Source organism: Nelumbo lutea, chromosome 5, assembly GCF_056320005.1.
Source record: "Nelumbo lutea isolate HS-2025 chromosome 5, American lotus-T2T, whole genome shotgun sequence".
Taxonomy (NCBI): domain Eukaryota; kingdom Viridiplantae; phylum Streptophyta; class Magnoliopsida; order Proteales; family Nelumbonaceae; genus Nelumbo; species Nelumbo lutea.
Genome location: NC_142688.1, coordinates 18,522,404 through 18,544,318, shown reverse-complemented (window position 1 = coordinate 18,544,318; position 21,915 = coordinate 18,522,404). Strand labels below are relative to the sequence as shown.

Below are 21,915 nucleotides of genomic sequence, written 5' to 3'. Positions count from 1 at the left end.
CTTTGTTTTGAAAACAACTTGCTTCCTCCTCACACCTGTCACCTCTTCTTCCCCAGTCCCCTTCCTTCTAGACTCCTTTTTTCTAACTTCTCGTCTTGGGCAGAGAGGAAGGCGGAGAAAGAACAGGACTCACCTCTGTAGGGCTGCATTCCTCTATGACTTATCGCTGGGGACCTCTCCCCCCTCTCCACCCACCGATTCTAGTCTCGTCACCAAAAGACCAACCTGGTCAAGGTCTTGTTGGGCTTGGGATAGGTGTGCCGTGCTTGTTTCTTCTTGGCTTCTAAGATCAAAACCTGCCACTGGGGTCACTTCTTCCTCCGTAGGTTCTTTTCGTAGCAAGCTGGTGTCTTCTGATTCCTCTCGGATCACAGGTATATTAATATTTTCTTCCTGAATGTTGCAGGCACTGACGGCTTCTTCAGCTGTTCTTCTTCTTTTCTCTGTTACAAACTTATGACCCTTCTCAAACTTCATTGCTACCCATACCCATTCCTCCCCTTCATTTTTTTCCGCCTTTCTTAGCCTCTCCGCTTTTGAAGACTTTTTTCTAATCATCATTTTTTGCAAGGTATACTCTGAACCCCGCCAAACTTGGTTGCCCCTTGCATCTATCTAGGAAAAATCTACACAAAATTTCATAACAAAAATCCAAACCTAGACCTATGTTGCCCAATTAAAAAATTTTCACAATTTTGGGACAAATATGTAATTCTTGCAATCAAGTCTTGAGACCTTTTTTAACCTAACCAATCCCTGTCTTTAGTCCTAATCAACCCTGAATCCATTCTTGTCCTCCTATACTCGATTACTCATTCCTTGGTTGTTCAAGTGGATTGCACCCTCTTTCCTTGTAACCTGTTATATGTCAGTCCCTTAGTTGCATTATTGTTGATAGACAAATATATCTGTCTTCTGCATTTTTTTTTTAAATTGATCAGAAGCTCCTCTCTATACTGTTGGCCTGCTGCATTAGCATTTTATGCCTTTTGTTGCATAATGTTGATAGACTCTCTAGCAAGGCAAGGGGTTGTAAGGGAACAGGTTTTTTTTGGGCTCAGCTGTTTTAAGGAAAAAATGTTAACCTGATACTGCGGGTAAGGGTTGGGCAGGAAATGATTGCATAGACTTAATTGTTACACATGCTCTAAGGGGTACTCATTCCCTGGTTGTATCACTTTCTGTATATTATTGTCTATTTAGTGGAAATTTTCTGTTACCTATAAAAAAAAATCTAGCTTCCTTCATCAAGGTTTCATTTTTATGTTTTATATATATATTTTTATCAGTAACTCCCTTCTATACTGTTAGCATCTGCACAAGGAATGTGCAAATGTGAAGTATTGGTTGGCATGTGACATGATGCAATTTGAAGTTTTTTATCTTTCTAAAATATTGTTCCAATGGACAGATCTATCTCCCTTCTTAAAGTTATCCTTTAAATAAAAATAAAAGAGTAGAAGCAAGGTGTGGTTTTGGAATATTGCATTAGAACAAAGAGTGAACATTATTTATGTTTTTTTTTTCTAAAAAAATTTAAGGTAACCTTCTGGAGTAAATTTAGGGGTTAGGAAGTGGGATACTGTAGTGGAACAAGTCCATGTGATGAGAGTATAATCTGAATAGGTCATCTCAATTGTTTTCAAAATAATAGACAGATAATAAGGCTGTGGAAAAAATAAAGGGTATTGGGGATCAAAGAGGATTTCATGCATGAGTTGATTGTTCTTTCAAGGAAACTTATTCTTTCCCCTTCAAACCATGGGCTTTTCTACAAAGGTTATTTGTCACAATCATGTTAATCTGTATTTATTTCTGCAATTCTTGTAGTTATACTCTTCTTTTGTCTTTATTGCAGAAAAGCTTTTCATGTCATCCACATTTGTACTGAAATGGCACCGGTGGTGTCAGTTGGGTCTTTGGGATCATATGTGACTGGCTTGTCTTGGGCACTGCAAAGAAAGGGCAATTTGGTGGAGATTATTTTACCCAAGTATGTTCAACCTTATTCTCTGATTGAAACTCAATCACATAGTTGTGCTAATGTTAAGAATCAAATTGTATCAATCATCTTAAATGTGGAGGATTAGAAGGTATTTTATACTTTACCATTTTAGTATTATTTTAAACCATATCATTTGATTTAAATGGTCTTGTTTGGGGGGAGGGGGGGTTTGATTATAAATTGATAGAACTTTGGAGAAACATTTGATGAATAATTGGTTAAAGCTATCCATTACATAAATGGATGTGGGTCCCTAAGTTATAATGAATCTGTCATAGTCCTCTCTCTAAAGAATATTCTAAGATATGATAAAGGGAGATGATGGGTGCATTGCAAAATGGGAGAATGATTTCTTATCTATTGAGAGGTTTAATGAACAAGTACGAAATTGGTCTTTATATTGCTTTGTCACTTTGTTTACTTTTTTTAGAATGATTTCTTATCTATAATAGTACTTGAGTTAATTATAAGAACTGTTGTGTTCTATTTTGTTTATGATTATTTAATTATTTTATAATTTTATATTTACAAAAATGTATTTTTATTTTTAGAATTTAACTTCTATGCTTTTTCATTTTAAAGTATGCAATGTATTTAAATATTAAACATAGTAGTTAATTATTTTATGTTCTTATCTAATAGCCCCTACATTTTAACTTGTATATCTTAAGCTTATTTCTTAATATATGGTTAATTTAAAATTTAATTGATATTACTAAATACACATGCTTTTTTATTACATGCCTTTTTACTCATCCAATAAGTTCACCTTTTGTTCTAGATTATAGGAGTGGATGGGGTTCTCTTGCCAATACTAACCATTGACCTAAAACATGCCACATTCTTGACATACTGTTTTACCAAATTTCATTATGAACTTGTGAATGTATATCAGCTCCAAGAGTTGCAATTAAACTTCTTGTTTGTTCCCTTGATATCTTGACACATGATTTAAGTTGAAAATGAAGTTTCTAGGTTACAATAGTTCTCTTTGAAACAGGTATACAAGCCTGGACCTAGATCAAGTTAAAGGACTACGCAAAGTCGAGGCAGAGTTCTATTCATATTTCAATGGCCAGTCGCATGGAAACAGAATCTGGACTGGGTGAGTACTAGTTCTCCTTTGTGCAATCTAAATGTGTGTGTGTATCTTCTCTTTCTAATTTTAGGGGAGAAAAAAAGATGGAAACTCTGTTCTTACTTGGATTATGCTTCATCACTATATTAATCATTGTGCTGATTTCACTTTTTCTTTTTTATTGCCCAGTGTTGTATATGGTATTGGGGTTACTTTAATTGAGCCAATATTCTATTTGGGGCTTTTTAACCGCGAGAAGATCTATGGTTACTCAGATGACTTTGAACGGTCAGTACATTTATCTCAATCTTTTAGTGACTAAATACCTATCATGTGGAGCATAATTTCATTTGTTTTATTTGAAAGGCTAGATAAAAGTTACCATACCTTTTTCAAAAAAAAAAAAAAAGAGAAAGGTAAGATAAAGCTTTATTAGAACCAACAAACAAATAGTACACAACAGCTCCCCAGCCACACTGAGATTGGCCAGGAAAGCTGAACAGATTACAGACTCCAAAAGGATTGGGATCTTAACAACTCAGTTACATTCAGATTTTTGAACTCAGCTTTCACATAGACCCAAGAAATCAGTTTGCTAACAACAGAGTGTATAAGGTCCTCTGAACTCTTCACTTTGTTACAGAAGATTCTATTGTTTCTTTCAGTCCAGATAGACCAAAGAACAACAGCTGGGACAGACTTCCAAACAAGCTCTCCTTTTTTCTTCAGACCTTGAACATTCCAACAGCACAACAATTCCTTGACTGATTTCGGCATTACCCAACTTAACCCAGCAGCACTGAGAAAGTGATCCCACACCTTAGAAGTGACAACACAGTGAAGAATTAGGTGGTCTGTAGTTTCAGTTACTAGACCACAAGACTGATCCAGAATCTGCAGGCCCCTTCTCTCCAGATTTGATCTTGTGAGACACTTGTCTAAAGTCATTGCCCAAACCAGAAAGTTTTGAGGGGGGGGGGATTCCAGATCTGTTTCCAAGGGAAATCTGAAAGACCAGACCTGCTTAGCTTTGAGACCAAGGATCAAACTGAGAAGCACCCATCGCCATTCCATTTCCAACACCACTCATCCTCCTTGCTTTAATCAATTTCCTGTCTCTGTAACAGGTTCAGCAACTCCAAAACTTCACCTAACTCCCAACCAAACAGATTTCTTCTGAAATGAGGAGCCCAAACAATTGAATATTCAGTAGAGATGTAGGAATCAGCCACTGAGGCATCTTGGTTGGCTGCACACTGGAAGAGGAGAGGGAAGACCTCAGCCAAGGAGCTGTCCAAACACCAAGGGTCTTTCCAAAACTTTAACCTGTCGCCTTTCCCTATCTTAAAGCTAACCCCTTCATAAAAATAGGGAAAAAATTTCATGATTCCATTCCAGATAGAGCAACCCCAGTTTGGAAGGGGATATTGAGAGCATCAATCACCCTGAACTTAGTTGCAATAAGGCTTCTCCACGAAGTGTCCCTTTCAGTGCCAAATCTCCAAATCCACTTACTAAGGAGGGCTGTATTAAGCACCTTTAATTTTCTGATTCCCAGTCCCCCCCTTCTTCAATAGGAAGACAGACTTGCTCCCACTTAATGAGGTGGATTTTCTTTTCTTCTTCCCAACCTCTCCAAAGGAAGTTTCTTTGTAAGAACTCTATCTTTTTGGCAATTTTAGCTGGGATCGGGAAGAGGGAAAGGAAATAAGTGGGAAGATTAGGTAAAGTGATTTTTATGAGAGTCACTCTACCCCCCACTAAGAGATATTTAACTTTCCAAGAAGAAAGCTTTCTCTCTAACCTTTCAATCACAGGGTCTCATAATGCAATCGATGTACACTTTGCCGTCAAAGGGAGACCCAAATACTTAACAGGGAGAGAATCCACTCTACAGGCCAGCACTCCAGCACTCCAGCACTCCAGCACACTCCTCCAAATTTGCAACTTGATCCATTGGGATGATCATATTCTTGCCCAGATTCACCTTTAGGCTTGAGACCGCTTCAAACCAACAAAGAATTCCAAGTAATACCTCTAACTGCTCAGGATCAGCATCAAGGAAACAAAGAGTATCATCTGCAAACTGGGGAACATTAACTTTTTCCTTTCCCAGAGTAATTGCAAAACCTTCCCAAAGCCTGGCCTCAGCCATCCCTTCTAGCAAATTGGATAAGGACATCCATAAGGCAAATGAAAAGGAGAGGAGAGAGGGGGAAGAGATACATACTTAAATCCAATTTCTCCACTTTTGACCAAAATTCATCTTTTCCAACACAAAATCCAGAGTCCAGACACCTCTAATTCACATGTCATAAGCTTTTTCAATGTCCAACTTACAGATTAGGCCAGGGGAGTCTTCTCTTTTTTCTCGAGTCAATAAGTTCATTGGCAATGAGGACCAAATCAAGCATTTGCCTCCCCGGAACAAAGACACTTTTTTTTTTGAATTAAAAGTTGACGAACGAAAGCATTCTGATTGCTTGAAATCACACTACTCGAGACTCTATCTCTCAGCCAACACTTTTGCCAAGATTTTATAGAAACTATTCAAGAGGCTTATGGGCCTGAAATCTTTTATGTTTGTAGCCCCTTCTACCTTTGGAATAGAGTAGTAAAGGTAGCGTTTAGGCTCTTCTATTGTACTAAGGCAATAGAAGACCCAAATCCTTTGCCCTTGGTCCTACCTCTTCAGCCCTGTCAATCTCTTCTATTGTACTAAGGCAAGCTCCTTTTTTTTTTCTTCAGTTTCCAAGGTCAGACTGTTTTCCACCTTCCAAATATTTGCCCTTTTCTTGACTGCTGCCAATTTCCTTGCAAGAACAAAGGAGCTGGTTCCATCCACATGCAAATCACACCAAACAAATTTCAGCATAGGGATGAAACCTTCATCTTGATACCATGCATTTTTCAAGTTTGAAGGGTGTCTTGACTTTCTCTCTACCATCATAGACCAACTGGATGGGGATGTGGTCAGATAAAGTCTTGGGCAGTGCAATCTGTCTAAAATCCGGGGAAATTTCTTCCCAACTGGAGGACACAAGAAATCTATCCAGCCGTACTAAGGTAGGATTCTCTTGATTATTTGTCCAAGTGTATTTGGCTCTCACTAAGGGAAGATCCATAAGGTCCAAAGTGCTTACAAATTCAGCAAACATGTTCATGGATCTTGTTCTCTTGGTCCTTGAGTTTTTTTTTTTTCATCTATAGAGAGTCACATTGAAGTCTTCCCCAATAACCCATGGATAAGTAAGGGAACCGCTCAAATCTGCTAACTCCTCCCAGAAAGCAGTCCTTAGACTAGAATCAGTTGGTCCGTAGACATTTATAACTTGGCACATCTGCCCCTCGCCAAGCTCCAGCACAGCTGAAATTGAAAAGAGGCCAATTCTACAACGTTGGGAAATATGAAATACATAATGGCCACTATCATGAGAAACACAATGGCTCCTAATGACTTTGAAAATTTTAATACAAACTAACTATAACTAGACAAAACAAACTACTAGGACAGACCTACCAAATATGTAATTTACCAAATTAACCCTGCTATCTAAAAACACAAAAATACATAAAAATGTCAGAGAATTCCAATTTTGTTTTTTTTCCTCCTCCATTACCCAATTTCCAGGACCAATTTTGGACAATGGCTTTTCTTTACTAGAACCTAGTTGGTTCAAACATGGCAGAAATAACCTTCTTGGTGGCCTTTACTGGTGTTTATTAGAAGAATCTAATTGGAGACCACAAGGTAAGATTCAAGCCTTCAAGGTATCCTGTTTGAGAAAAAAGTACCTAGAGGTCACCTTGTATTGTTCCTCAATTGTGGTTATATCAACATGCTTTTTCGCAATTTGCTGGTTTTAGCTTCCCTTTTTCCTTTTTCTTTATCCTTTTTTATTTGGAGGGGGATGTTGGAAGTGTGCAAAAGTTGTCATGATGTAATATGTAAAAGGCTAAAAGCAAAAGGGTATATGGAAATAGGATCTTTGTATAAGGGCTTTTTATGAATTACCCCATGAAGGGTAGTCATGTAATTCGCCCAAATGTAAGCTGGGTCATCATGGGAAACTTTTCTGGAGAATGATTGTCTATCTCTTGGGAAGATCTCAAAAGGAAAGTTTTTCATCTTATTACTTCCTGGATGTTCACTTCCCCGCTTCTCCAAGGTGTTAATCTAAATCAGTTGAAATGCAATTTTTTTGAGATATTTTGTTCTCCAGATCCTGCCCACTGATTCCAGCTTCCCTCTGATCCAATGCCTTGTTCCGATGGACGTATGGGACCAGCTGGGATTGGGGGGAATATTTCAGATGCTAGAGGAAACCTTGTGCGGGCCTTCAGTGGACCTGTTGTCTTTGCTGACTCCTCTGAAGCCAAGACTAGATCACTCCTCATTGGTTTAAGGCTGGCCAAATCTCTTAATGCCAAACTTCTGCTGGTGGAAGGAGATTCAAGGAATGTGATTGGTTGGATCTCAAATTCTGACTGGGGCCCCTGGAGATTTAATCATTTGCTGAATGAAATTCGGGAACTCCCCCTTGAACTCTCTTGCACTTTTAGATCAAGACTGAGGGAACTGAACTCTCTAGCTTATGCTCTTTCTAAATCAGGGATAGATAGAAGTGAATTGTACTTTACCTTTGTAGTTGTTTTGTTGGGGTCTTTTTGTTTCTTATATATCTTTCTTTTTGAGTAGAAAGTTACCTTTTCTCAAAAAAGAGAAAAAAGTGCTGAAGGATTCTCAACCCCAATCTGAGTCTCCTCTCTTCTCTTTACACATTTTGCAAGGATTGGATTATATTTAGTTGTTTGATGTAACATTATGATTTACTTTAAAGTTGAGATTCTAATTTGTGCATTTCTGTGAAAGTATTATGTTGTTTTGTGGTTCTTTTTCATAAGTTGCAGGCATTAAATATTTCTTACCATATCTTCTAATTGGATATTTCTTAGATCCTTGCAGATTTACTTACTTCTCTCGTGCTTCCTTGGACTATCTTGTAAAATCAGGGAAGCAGCCCGATATTTTGCATATACACAATTGGGAAACTGCTATTATTGGGCCACTTTTTTGGGATATTTTTGTTAACAACCAGGTGCAACTTGGTTCCCTCCTTTCTTTTGATCACCTATTGCCTCATTAAATATGACTGTGTAACTATTGTGTGGAATTAAGACCTTCCTGCCTCAGCTATGCCTATAGATTGATATCTTGGTAAATTCATAGTGCTTCACCTAGTTAAGGTTCTACCTGTAGCCTTTAAATCCATCCCCCTGAAACTGCGTTCTGTGAAAGTCATGGTCATGGATTTTGTTTTCTTTTCTTCAGTGCTAACAGAAAATAATAAAATAAACATAGGAGAAAAAAAGAAAGAAAGGCAGTGCAACATGGTTAAAACACAAGGTCACAAGCTTGATCTGTAATGTAAGCCATTTCTTACCCACTCAATTGATTTCAACTTAACTCAGCCTTAAACCCAACCATTTGAGGTCAGCTACATGAATCCTCTTTTACTGTTTTCCATCAAGAGCCATGTTTTCTGTCAAATTATAATTCCTTATGGCTTCGTTTGGGAAGAGTGCAAATGCAAATATGCACAGTTCATACACAATTACACATGGGCTCCTTTCGTATTTGCACTCTTATTGACTCTTCCCAAATGGAGCCTAAATCATTTTTTAGAACTTCAGACCACATCTTCTTCTGTTTTTCCTTGCGCTTTTAGAGCACTCTACTTGCACTAATTTACTTGTACTCACTGGTCAGTCACTGGCTGTTTGTGTACATGGTCAAACCATCTCAATTGACTCTCGTTCATCTTGTCACTAATTGGAGCTACTCCTAAGTCTTCTCTAATGGGATCATTTCTGATTTTGTCCTTCACTAGTCTTGCAACTCTTCCACTCAACATCCTTATGTTAGCTAAACTCATTTTTTGGAATATTTCTTGATTGCCCAATGCCCAACACTCTGTCCCATATAGTAATGTTGGTCTTCTAAATGTATTGTAGAACCGTCTTTTTAGTTACATATATATGCCAATCATACAGCACATCAAGTCCGCCTCTCCACTTCAACCAGTTGATTCTATGGCAACATCATCTGTAATTTTTCTCTCATTATGGATGATGATCCAAGGGACCGGAACTGGTTAGTTGTGAGCATCTCCTAATGTCAATCTTAATTACACCACCTTGTTACTAATATTTTTACTAAATCACAATCAATGTTTTAAAACGTGGAGGTGCGATGCGAGATGTTTCACTGCTTGGAGGCATGATGCGTAGTTCAGAAATGTAAGTGGTGTAAGCCTCCCAACATCAAGGAGGCTTACACCTCCTTAAGAGGAGAGGGGGATAAGGAGGAAGGGGGAAGGGGAGGAGGAATGAGAAGAAGAAAGAGGATCTCTTTTTTTATTTTTTTACATGAAAGACGTATTGCATTAAGAAGAATATAACACTAGTTGAATAACAGAAGGGATCACTATGGATAGAATTATGAATTTTACCATTTCATAAAATTTCTCACTTAGAAATGGGAGGGAAAAAATATGACTCAACATTTTTTCATCTCTACAGGGACTGGGAAGCACCAGAATATTGTTCACATGCCATGGCTTTGGTTCTCAGGCAAGCATTTTCTCTTTTTCTGGTTAATAGGCATCTCTCTGATCTTGTTATTAATCCTCTGTCTATCTACCTAATATATAGGTTGATCATAGATTCCTTGGTATTTTAGTGTCTAGAGAAACCAGATAAGCTAGCTCTGTGTGGTCTTGATCCTTCTAGACTCCATCGTGCTGACCGGCTGCAAGATAACTCTAAGACAAATCTTGTCAATATTTTAAAGGTATGCATATCTACTTGCTTGTGAATTTTCCATTGTTATGAGAGAGGGAGGGGAAAAAGACTTCTGGTTAAAGTTCCTCTTTTTACTCATCCTTGTTTTTGCTTTTGTATTTGTTTCTCTATGCTGTTTGATACCTGGGCCTCTCTTTTTGTTGGGGTTGTCAGTGCTGTATTCTTCTTATCTTTGTTCTTCCATTTTCTCTTATTATTAGCTGGTAAAAAAAGTTGCCATTGGTGTTTTATTCTTTTAATTACCAATTGGTAAAAGAAATTGCCACAACTGTTTTGATCATAATATTAACATATGTCTGGTCCCTTCATTTTGTTTGTGATTGCTGGTGCTTGTATATTCTTCATACTCTTCCTAATATTTCCTTCCTGTGTTATTGATCAATGAAAAGAAAGGTTTCTATACTGTCCTACTATTGGATGCTATACTATACTGATCTTCCTGGATGAAACCTTCATTTCCTCCATTCTTCTTATTCTTCAAAGAAAAAAGAAAAAGGAAAAGAAAAGAAGATATTTGTACCTCTCAAAAAGTTAAAACTTGAGATCATCTTAGTAGTAAGTAATGTGGTTAATGTACAAGTGATCTAATAAAAAAAATGTGGTTAATGTACAGTATGGGATTAAGAGAGTTTTTTCAATTGATTGGTAACAAGCAGAATTTTATTGCTTCATGAGGAAAGAATTTTTGCAAGTATGGAACATGTGATCAGCACCGCTGGTTAGGCTTGTAATAACCACCTTGTCCATGAGGTTGGAATAATATTTGACATATGCTTGCAGTTTATTTAACTTTTTTCTTAACAAGTATATTATGTTATTTTGGCTCTTATTAATAAAAAATATTTTGATGATACATAAAGGTGAAGGTAATAACGAATGTTTAGGTAATTAATATCTATCCAAGAAAGCAGAACAAAACAAAAATTAGAAAAGCATATTGCTTGCTCTTTATTTATTTTATACTCTTCTTGGTATTGTTTGTGCGTTGTCACCAGCCCAGTTCGTACAAGAGAAAACACAAGAGAACATAACAGAATTCTGGGGTGTCTAACTGAGTGGATCGACCCACACCCCAAAGAGTCCAAATATATATATATATATAATGTGTGTACAATTACATAAAAACCCTTATAGGACTAAAGAAGAAGAAAAACAAATAGTATACAACATACAAATGGGCTGTGATAATACAGTACAACATGAGGACTCTTGACACTCCCCCTCAAACTGATGCACATTCTTAAGCATCAGTTTGCTTACAAGAATTAAGGCCTTGTTTGGCATCAATTCTGAAAATCCTGATTCTCAGAATCCATCCAGAAAATAATGGATTCTCAGAATTCTCATCTAGAGAATTTTGTAGATGCATTTGGCACATTCATCTAATTCTTGTTTCTTGGAAACAAGATCCCACATTTTACTACACCTAGATCGGATCATCCTTAATTCAACCAAAAAGTGGAAACAACTCAAAAAGCAATCACTATTACAGAGTACAAATTTGAAACCCCCTTCCTTTTAACAACTTCATTCATCAAACAAGATGAATCAAAACGTTTACAAGCAACTCTCTTTCACAAGTGCAAGTTAGAGTCTGGGGGGTAATTGGTTGTCTTACTAGTACCAGAACCCAATAAAGTTGTCCCACAAGAGAGCAACAATGGTGAACACAACTGGCAAAACAATTTGGCTTCTATAATTGGATAGAGACACATTCGTGCTCTTCTCTGGCAAAGATGTTGGCAATGGAAATGAACGGTGGCTTTCACGCTGCTATAGCAGAATCCTTTGCCATTGATGAAGTAGCATGTCTTGGTGAAATTGAGTGGAACGACATTCCTCATTGTGCTGGTGGTCCAATTGTGGATCGATCGTTTTCGTTGCAAGTTCATCTGGTTCTTGTTGTACACAACTGTGAACAGGGGAAGTGCAGGACTGGGTTAATTAATAATGAAATAGCTTGAATCAAAATCACTAATAAGCTGAAAGAAAAGGCCCAAAAAATATTGATTTTTCATGGATTTTTTTTTTTTTTAATTTGGAGAGCATAGATTTTCATGGGTGGGTAAATCGAGCTTGGATGGTTGAATTAAAAACCAAAGCTCTGTGGTGAGACAAAGAGAGCCTGAGTTGCAAGTTGCAACACGTTCTGATTCAAAACAGAATAGCATGACACCTGGCGCCATTGAATTAAAACAAAATAGCAACATGTTGAATTAAAAAACCAGTGCTTGATGGTACATGGTTTTGATTCAAAACAAAATAGCTCCAATAGGTTGAATTAAAAAACCAGAGTTCGACAGTACTAGGTTTTGATTCAAAACAGAATAGCAAGACCTAACGCCATGGAATTGCTTCCTTCTATCGCTTTAGCAATAACGCCATGGAATTGTTTTCTCGAAAAAATTAAATACCGAGTATCGAGCGAAGATATCCATTGAAAGCGAGAGGATGAAGGTGATTATTCGGTTTAGGGCTCTTTCACAAGAGCTTTTTTGTGTTTATGGTAAATTACTAAAATGCCCCTGCTTTCACGTGCAAAGGCAGCACGCTAGTTAATTTATAAAGGACGTAGCGAGAATTTGGCAAATGAGATTTTCTCATCCTTAGAAGTGAAAAAATATCACTACAAAGAAATGTGCCTTCAGATGAAAAATTCCTTTGAAAAACATATCAATTCTCTGTAGTAGGTAAATGTAAACGCATTCTACTTTGAAGAATCACGAGAATCGCTAGAAACGGTTCTCCGGAGTGATGCCAAACAAGGCGTAAGTGTTCGGAGACAGTTTGTTGTTTCTTGCATTTCTAGGAGATGATGGAATCACCCATGAAGACAGAGACCGTCAATTGGAGAGGAGAGGACAAAGAGAACAGTCCTGTGATAAATTACCACAAACATAGCAAATAATCCGGTGGACAACAATCAAATGAGGTTGACAAGAGGCAAAAGTAAATTGACTAACAACCTGAACTGCATGAGAAGTATCAGGATGAGTCATGGTGGGATATATAAGAGACCCTACAAGTTGTCGATAAATGGAAGCATTAGTGAGTAAGGGACCTTCTGACTTAGATAACTTAACATTTACATGGTTTAAAATGTCCCTTATTTCCCTAATATTTCCGCGACATATTTCCATTTCCATGGGTAGCAATACAAAATTTACCGGAATCGACATTTTCCCAATGAAGACTGCCAGCACTATGTTGAGTACTAGAGATAGTTTCTGATGACATATTTCCATTTCCATTTCCTGGGTAGCAACAAGAAATTTTACTAGAATTGACATATTCCCCAGTGAACACTACTAGTACTATGTGGAGTACAAGAGATAGAATTATAGCATAAGTTGGTGAACACTACCGGTACTATGTGGAGGACAAGAAATAGTACTATAGATTATTTGGTTTTTGCTTGTGTAATACATTATTTGGTTGGTCTATTACAATCATTTACATTTTTTTATGAGTTTAAATTTTGTTTTAACTCATTCTACCATGAAGCTCTAAATCTTAAGGTTTACAAGGCAACTTCAGAACATATTTTTTGTCTACAACCTTAGTTTCTTAGCTTTGTTTAATGATTTGGAACAAGATAATAATTTAAAAAGCTGTGCAGATGCTTCTTTTATTATTTCATAAAATATCGTTCTATATTTTGCATATTTTACAATGTTTCCACCATATCTATAATTTTTACAATATTCCCGAACGATATTTCTGACATTTCTGACACGTTTCTCATATTTGGGTGACTGACATTTCCACTAATATCGACATTTTAAACCTTGAACATTTAGCTCCAAGGGTATCAACCTACTTATTATCAGTAAGGCCTGCTAGCTTGACAAGATCAGATGCATACTTGTGTTGGCAAACAAGGTATCTCTGATGACTCCTTTGGACTTCAAGTTCTAAGAAATAGGTAAGAGGACCTAAATCCATCATGTGAAAGGAACTGTGAAGTAGTGATTTTAGTTCTCGAATTCCTCGAACATTTCCAGTCAATAATATGTCATCCACATATAAGAGGAATTGTGATACCCTGAGGCCTTTTTCGAACAAAGAGAGAATGATTAAAAGCACTCTGACTATATCTAGCATCAACGATGACATCTCAGAATTTTTCAAACCATGATTGAGGAGCTTGTTTCAGTCCATATAATGATTTCTTCAATTGGTAAACAAGAGAAAGATCATTATAGTCCCCAGTTGGAGGTTTCATATACACTGTCTCCTTGAGATGCCCATGTAAAAATGCATTTTTCATGTCCAAATGATAGATAGACCAAGAGTGTGTAGCTGAGAGAGCTAAGAGAACTCGGATGGTAGTGATTTTAGCCACGAGAGCAAACGGCTCCTCATAATCAATACCATACTCCTATGTATGACTATAACCTTGAGCCACAAGACGAGCCTTATACTGATCTAGGGAGCCATCTGATTTCAACTTAATCGAGTAAACTCATCTACTCCCAATAATAGAAGCCATCTGAAGGAGCTGGTACTAAGTCCTAAGTGTCATTCTCATGTAGGGCCTGAATCTTTACGTCCATGGCATCTCCCCACTGAGGCTTGCAACTGGCTTGCTGGTAAGAACGAAGGATATATGTGGAGGATAAGACAACACAAAAGGAGTTATGATTTGATGGGAAATCAAGCGGTCAAGTTGTTGAGAAACACAGGTAGAACGACACAAAGGAGTAGGAGCAATAGAGGAATAAAAAATGGGAGTACCACTTATAGGGGTAATGATAGTAGGGGTACTGAGACTGATTGAAGATCTAGACCGGGAGGAAGGGGGGTCGTAGGTGTAGGAGCTGAACCACAGACTCGCTTTCGAGAGAAGACAAGATCTTTCACAATAGATGAAGATGGAGTATCTTGTGAATCAAAATCATACAAGATAGAAACAAATGGTGCAGATAGTTTGGCAACTCCGAAAAAGAAAGTAATATGCACAAGGAAAACCAAATTCCAAGAAATACGAATACGATGAGTAGAAGGATTATAACAAAGAAACACTTTGTGATTAAGATTATATCCCACAAATGCACACAACAAATTGGGGAGAAAATTTAGAACACGAGAGGGGAGATGTACAGAGCATACACATCCAAAAACATGAAGATTAAACAAATTTGGAGGGAAACGAAATAATTTTTGATGAGGAGACATGTTAGAAAGAATAGAAGAAGGAACACAATTGATAAGAAACCCGACTGTATTGGCTGCCTCACAACATTGAGAACATGTCTATTCTTACGTTCTACCACACCATTTTGGTGAGGAGTGTCAGGATAGCTCCGTGGAAATTGTATTTCATGGTTCTTCATGTAGGACAAAAATTCTCCATCACAGTATGTGATTCTTGAGAGCATGTGATTCTTCTAGGAAAATGGTTGTGGAGATTGCCAATGGAGAGGGACAAGTTGTGGGCAAGGGTGATAGTTAGCATTCATGGTCTTGCGGTGGATGGCTGGGATTTTGGGATACAAGGGCTTCATCTTGGAAGTCCATCTATGATGTTCTACCCCTCTTTTTACCACACATCAGGTATTGTTCGGGAGATGGAAACCATGTTAAATTTTGGGATCATGTTTGGGTGGGCAGCGAATCACTAGGAACACAATCCCTTCTATTTATACCATTTCCAACTGTAGGTAGGAACCTATCTCTTGCTTTTTGGCCTTGCCTAATTCAATTGGTGAGTTCAATTGGGATTTGGGTTTAAGAAGAGGGTTACATGACTATGAAATGAACATTGTCAATGACCTCCTATAGAACTTGGAAGGGGTGTTTTTGGAAGGTAGTAAGAGAGATAGGAGAATCTGGACCCCCTCACCCTTAGGTACTTTCTCTTGTGGTTCATTTTTTCAGCCCTTATTCAATCAATTGAAAGCCAAAGGTCTTCCTTTCCATTCAAAGAAATTTGGTGTAATCCTATTCCTCCCAAGGTGGGTGGCTTGTGTTGGGAAATGTATTTGGAAAGAATTAATACTTGTGAGCTACTACAAAGAAAAGAACCCAATTGGTGCCTTTCCCCTCACTAGTGCTCCCTTTGCAAAGTCAATGGTTAGAATTGCTATCACTTATTAATTTCTTGCCCTTTTCTTCTTCAATTTGGGAATGGTTCCTTTCTTTGTTTGGGTGCAGGTAGAATCAAGGTTTCAAATATCGTATCTTTAAAAGTCTGATATGAGATACATTAGAAAATCGGTGGTATCATATTTTTTCCACCGTATCGGGGCATATCGATAGCGTAGCAACTAATACACTACGAAAAAGATACGGCCAAAAACTGAAAAAAAGGGGGGAAAGCAAGCTTCTTTCCCTTGAAATAAGCCTTCTTTCACCCCCAAATGACTCTAAAACTCCAAACCTTATTCTTAGAGTGCTAGATATGCAAAAATTTGCAAGAAACAAGCATGGATCATTAATCTTTTTCAAAGATTTTTCAAATTTTGAAAAAATATGGCAAAAATAACTAAGTCTTTTCATTTTTTTATAATATCTTGTGATTTCTTTTTTTTTCTTGAACGTTTAAATTTATGTTGACCTACATTTCTTGAATTCAAAATCACAATCCTTTTGTGTTATGAGCAGATCTATGGAAATTTCATGAAGATATTTTGGAAAAATATAAATTAACAAAAATTTTGAAAATGTAATTTTTTTCTCTACCTATAAAGACTTAATATGTTTTAGATCTATGGATTAATTGAAAAATAAATAATAATTAATTATATTTTATCATTTGATCACAACGATTGAATATATTATAATTCTATGGATGATCTCTCATATCCACAGAGCAGTTGAAAAATTTTCTTTAATAATTACTTTTTTGATTTTTATATTTTAGAATTTAAAATAAATAATAATTAATTAAATTTTATCATTTGATTATAATTCTATGGATGATCTATCATATTCACAAAGAAATTGAAATTTCTTCTTTAATAACTAATTTTTGAATATATTGTATAATGCTTATTTATTATTTATTTTTTTATAATTTTTGAAAATAAAAAATAAATAATCATTATTTAAATAATAAATAATTATTAATTATATTTTCACTTAGAAGTTGTGCCAATGCATGCTTTATGGTTAGATAGGAGAGTTGGGTTTTTTCCCATCCCATAAAACTTAAGAATTTTAATTTATAAATTATGCTCCTAGACGCTATGGTTTTACCATGGCTTTCTATGAAAAGTGTTAGGACATTATTAAAGAAGAATTGTTTGAGGTGTTTAGGGAGTTTGAAAACAACCATGTGATTAGTTGCGGAGTTAATGCCACTTTCTTAGCTCTCATCCCAAAGAGATTAGATGCCAAACACCCTAAATATTTCAGGCCGATTAGTTTGGTGACCAACATCTATAAGATTGTGGCAAAAGTGCTTTCTTTAAGGATTAAAAAGGTCCTTCCGTTTCTCATTACTCAAACCCAAGGTGCTTTTGTCCAAGATAGGCAAATTATAGATCTGATCCTTATAGCAAATGAATGTGTGGAGGAAATGAGGAGATCCAACAATCAAGGTTTTATTTGTAAGCTGGACATTGAGAAGGCCTATGACTCAGTGGATTGGGATTTTCTATTAGAAGTGCTAAGGAAATGTGGATTTGGGGATAGATGGTGTAAGGTGGGTGAGTGGATGCATAACATCTTGCCAAATTTCAGTTCTAGTTAATGGAGGGGTCAAGGATTTCTTCCCAACATGTAGAGGGCTTAGGCAAGGAGATTCTCTTTCCCTCTTTTTGTTCACACTTGTGGCAGATGTGCTCAGTAGAATGATTTCTAAAGCAGATAGGGAAGGGTTAATAAGAGGTTGGAGGATAGGCAGGAATAATGGTCACTGTGACTCATCTTCAGTTTGCTGATGATATCATCATCTTTTGTGAAGGGGGAGACTTAGGGAGAGTGAGGAACCTAAAAGATCTTATTAAATTCTTTGAGTCTGCTTCAAACCTATCGATTAACTTTGACAAAAGTTGTGTGGTGGGAATCAATTTGGAAGATTGGGAGGTAGAGGCTATAGCGAGTTCTCTAGAGTGTTCCATGTCTGATTGACCTTTAACCTACTTGGGCCTTCTATTAGGAGCTAACCCAAAAGAAAGTCGGTTCTAGTATCTAATTGTGGAAAAGTTTGAAAAGAGGCTGGCTGCTTGGAAAAAAAAGTTACATTTTGATAGAGGGTAGAGTGACCTTGATTAGGGTGACACTTGCTAGTCTTTTGGTTTATTTTCTTTCTGTAGTGACAATAAAGATGGGGGATTAGGAAAATGTGATGAGGGATTTCTTGTGGGAGCCAGGGGAAGAGAAGAAGGATCACTTGATTAGGTGGGAGATAGTCAACAAGAGTAAGGAAGAAGGGGGATTAGGATTGGGAAATCTAGTTCTTAAGAATGAAGCTTTACTAGGGAAGTGGCTTTGGAGATGGCCATTAGAAAGAGAGAGGTTGTGGCACAAGGTTGTGAATAGTATTCATGGTTGTTTGCAGAATGGTTGGGATGCCGAGGTATCTCGACGTGCGACTCTTGCAACACCTTGGAAGGCCATTCACGGAATTCTACCCCATTTTCTCAATCTGGTCAGGTATGATGTTAATTCTAGACACAATGTTTTTTTTTTGGGAAGACATTTGGGTGGGCAACCAACCTCTTAAAGACATTTTTCCCTCTCTTTACTCTCTTTCCCTTTATAAGGAGGAGCCGATTTCCAGTTTTATTTCCTACTCAGATTCTTCTATGGCCCTAAACTGGGATTTTGGTTTCCGTAGAGGGTTACGTGATAATGAAAGTGCTTGTGTTTCAGATTTATTGTCTTCATTTGAGTCTATTTGTTTAGATCCTCTCAAACTTGACACAAGAATGTGGATCCCTAACCCGAAAGGTTTGTTCACTTGTTCCTCTTTCTTCAAGTCCCTTCGTTCCACTTTTGCACCTCAAAATTTCCCAGTTAAAGAATTTTGGACTAGGCCCATTCCCCCAAAGATTGTTGTTTTTTGTTGGGAAGTTTATTATGGTAAGATTAACACCTTTGAAAACCTACAAAAGAGAAGACCAAATTGGTGCTTATCCCCTAATTGATGTGTTCTTTGTAAATCTCAGAATGAGGACTGTCACCACTTATTGATCTCTTGTTCCTTTGCTATAGCTTTATGGAATTGGATTCTTACGTTGTTTTGAGTGTAGGTGGAACTCGCCATCTGATACTAGTTTGTTGTTTCGTCTGTCTATTTTTGAATGGCACACAAAGAGAGGGAGAATTATGGGGGAAGTGCATAAGAGTAGCTTTGTTGTGATAGTTTGGGAAGAAAGGAGCTTCTCGGAATTTAAAGAATGTATTTTGACAAGGGCAATTCAGTGGCTGAAAACTCTAAAGATCATTGATGCATACTCTTTTGATGACCTATGGAGAAACTGGTTAGCAGTGGCTAATACTTCTACTAGGAAGGACAAACAAGGAGTTGAATGGATGCCACCAGGGGAGGAGTTTATCAAGCTGAACTTTGATGGAAGTAGACGAGGAAATCTGGGACCTTTAGGCATAGGAGGAGTGTTGAGAAACAAAGATAGTAACGTGATATATTTGTACTCAGGTCCTGCGGGTGTGGGAGATTCTTTAAGGGACGAATTACTTGTTGCTGTACAAGGAATCAAGCTTGCAAATCAGTTAGGCATAGAGCATCTGATTATTGAAGGGGATTCCCAGGTGATAGTGGGTTGGTTGAAGGATCCAGACACTGTTATTTGGGGTTTTAGAGATCTTCTCAAAAACGTTAAATGGTTAACAAGGAATATGACAATCAGAGTTCAGTGGGTAGGCAGATCAGCAAACTCATTGGCTGATTCACTTGCAAAAGAAGGGGTTTTCTGGGATACTTTATTTTGGGCTTCAATGTAATTGTACTTATAATTCTGTAATTAGCTTTAAAGGAAAGGTCACATCTCGTGCCTTTCCACAGGTTGCATGTAACTCTTGTTTGCTGGTTTAATAAAATTTCACTCATTTATCATTTATCAAAAAAAAAATTTATAAGTTATAGTTAAGCATAGGTTTTTTTAATGAAATTATAATTAACTACAATGTATTTCTTCATAAAACCATTAAAATATATTAATTTAATGTATATATACCTCATTGAGGTCTTATATTTAGTATTATTGATGTATTTTTATGATTTATTGAAGTATTTATAGTGTTTCCATGCGTATCCAAAGCGTATCTTGATACATCTCTTAAAATTGCCTTTTCGATACACTTAAGCGTTTCCAATACTTTGAACCTTGGGTAGAGTAGAACCCTCCTCCTAGTGTACAAAGCCTATTTGCATCTAACTTCTCAAGCTGGTAAAAAAAGAGGGGAAGAATGTTATGGAGATACATAATGGAAGCAGTGTGTTGGACAATTTGGGAGGAGAGGAATCAAAGGCTCTTCCATGAAAAATCAAGAAGTATAGAAGCTGTCGTTGAAGCTATCACCACCAAGGTAGTCCATTGGGTAAAGTCTTTGGATATTTTCAGAGATGTTCCTGGCATTGAGGTGACGAGGAAGTGGCTGATTCTGCTCCAGCTAAGGAGGTGACCAGGCCATTGTGGTCCTTACCCTTTAGTGGTTTCATTAAACTTAATTTTATGGCAGTTGTGATGGTAATCCAGGTCCTTCTGGCATTGGAGGAGTTTTCAGGAATGAAGAAGAAAATATCATTGAACTCTTCTCAGGCCCAATTGGTGAAGGGGATTCCTTAAGAGCTGACATTATGGCTGTTATGGAAGGGATCCAAAAAGCTAAAGAGCTGAATATAAGGACGTTGGTAATAGGAGGTGGTTCAAAGCTTGTAATTAGTTGGATTCAAAAAAAGGAGGAAGAGGGATGGTGGTGCTACATTCATGAGAAGAGAAAAGCTGTTAGATTGCTGCAAGGGGTAGAGGTGTCTTGTAATTGGGTTAAAATAGATGCAAATGCTGTTGCTGATACACTTGCTAAACAATGGGTTGGAAGGAATGAGTTATTTTGAGCTGTACTATAATCTTCTGTTTGGGGAGGGCTAAGAGTGTTCATCCCTCCCCCTTCTTTGTACTAAATGTCTTCTTTTAATAAAATTGGTTATGTTATTGATAAAAAAAGTGTGAAGGGAATGCAACTGCTTTATTTTCAGGATTCATAAGCCATGGTGACTGATGTAGAATTGTTCGCAGATTAAAAGGAGTTAAGACTGGCCAGATCTTTAAACCCTATACTCCTGTCCTTTTTTTTGTAAATATCCTTTATTTTTTTTTGATTGGTATCTTTGATAATTTTATTGATTTAGTAAAAGAATGCTATATAGAGTGTTTTTGACATCCCATAGTTTAGGCTGGAATGACCTATCCCTTAATTTATATTACATTGCAGCCCAAAACAAATTTTCCCAATTGACCTATTGTTTAACCAAGTTATCAAATACACCATTTGCTGATCTACTCACCCACTTGAAGGTTGCTTCCATCTTCCTTGCTAAACAAAGTATTTTACTTAATGTTCACCCGTAAGCCCAACTGCCCAAGCTGTCTTGTTTTTGATCTAGCTCACCGCAGTTTTGGAGTTCCCAGTCCTTCAATTTTCAGATCTGGAGCATCTGGAGTTTTGTGTGATAGGTGAATGCCATTTAGGTTAAAAGGAAAATTCTATAAAACATTTGTAAGACCACAAGGCCATTTATGTTGTATGGAGCAGAGTGTTAGGCAGTCAAGAAAAAAAACATGTCCAGAAAATGAGTGTGGAAGAAATGTGTATGCTGAAATAGATGATTGGAAAAACTAGAAAGGATAGGATCATAAATGAAGTCATTCTTAGGAACTTAGGAGTAGCTCCAATAGGTGATAAAACAAGAGAAAGTAGACTAAGATAGTTTGGTCATGTGCATAGAAGACCATAAACAGAATGCATAAGAAGTGATTTGTTACAAGTTGGAGCTAGA

The 21,915-nt window shown here is 37.1% G+C and overlaps 1 protein-coding gene across 2 annotated transcripts in view; it reads left to right on the top strand.

Annotated features, from left to right (window-relative positions):
• Nucleotides 1-21,915, top strand: part of LOC148850723 (UDP-Glycosyltransferase superfamily protein) — a 61,243-nt gene that overhangs the window by 7,640 nt on the left and 31,688 nt on the right. For both annotated transcript variants that reach the window (XM_088944001.1, XM_088944002.1), the window contains exons 7-12: nucleotides 1,859-1,993; nucleotides 3,006-3,110; nucleotides 3,273-3,371; nucleotides 8,050-8,182; nucleotides 9,666-9,716; nucleotides 9,826-9,936. In XM_088944001.1, coding sequence (XP_088800127.1) covers nucleotides 1,859-1,993; nucleotides 3,006-3,110; nucleotides 3,273-3,371; nucleotides 8,050-8,182; nucleotides 9,666-9,716; nucleotides 9,826-9,936 — 634 coding nt within the window. The remainder of the gene's footprint in view (nucleotides 1-1,858; nucleotides 1,994-3,005; nucleotides 3,111-3,272; nucleotides 3,372-8,049; nucleotides 8,183-9,665; nucleotides 9,717-9,825; nucleotides 9,937-21,915) is intronic.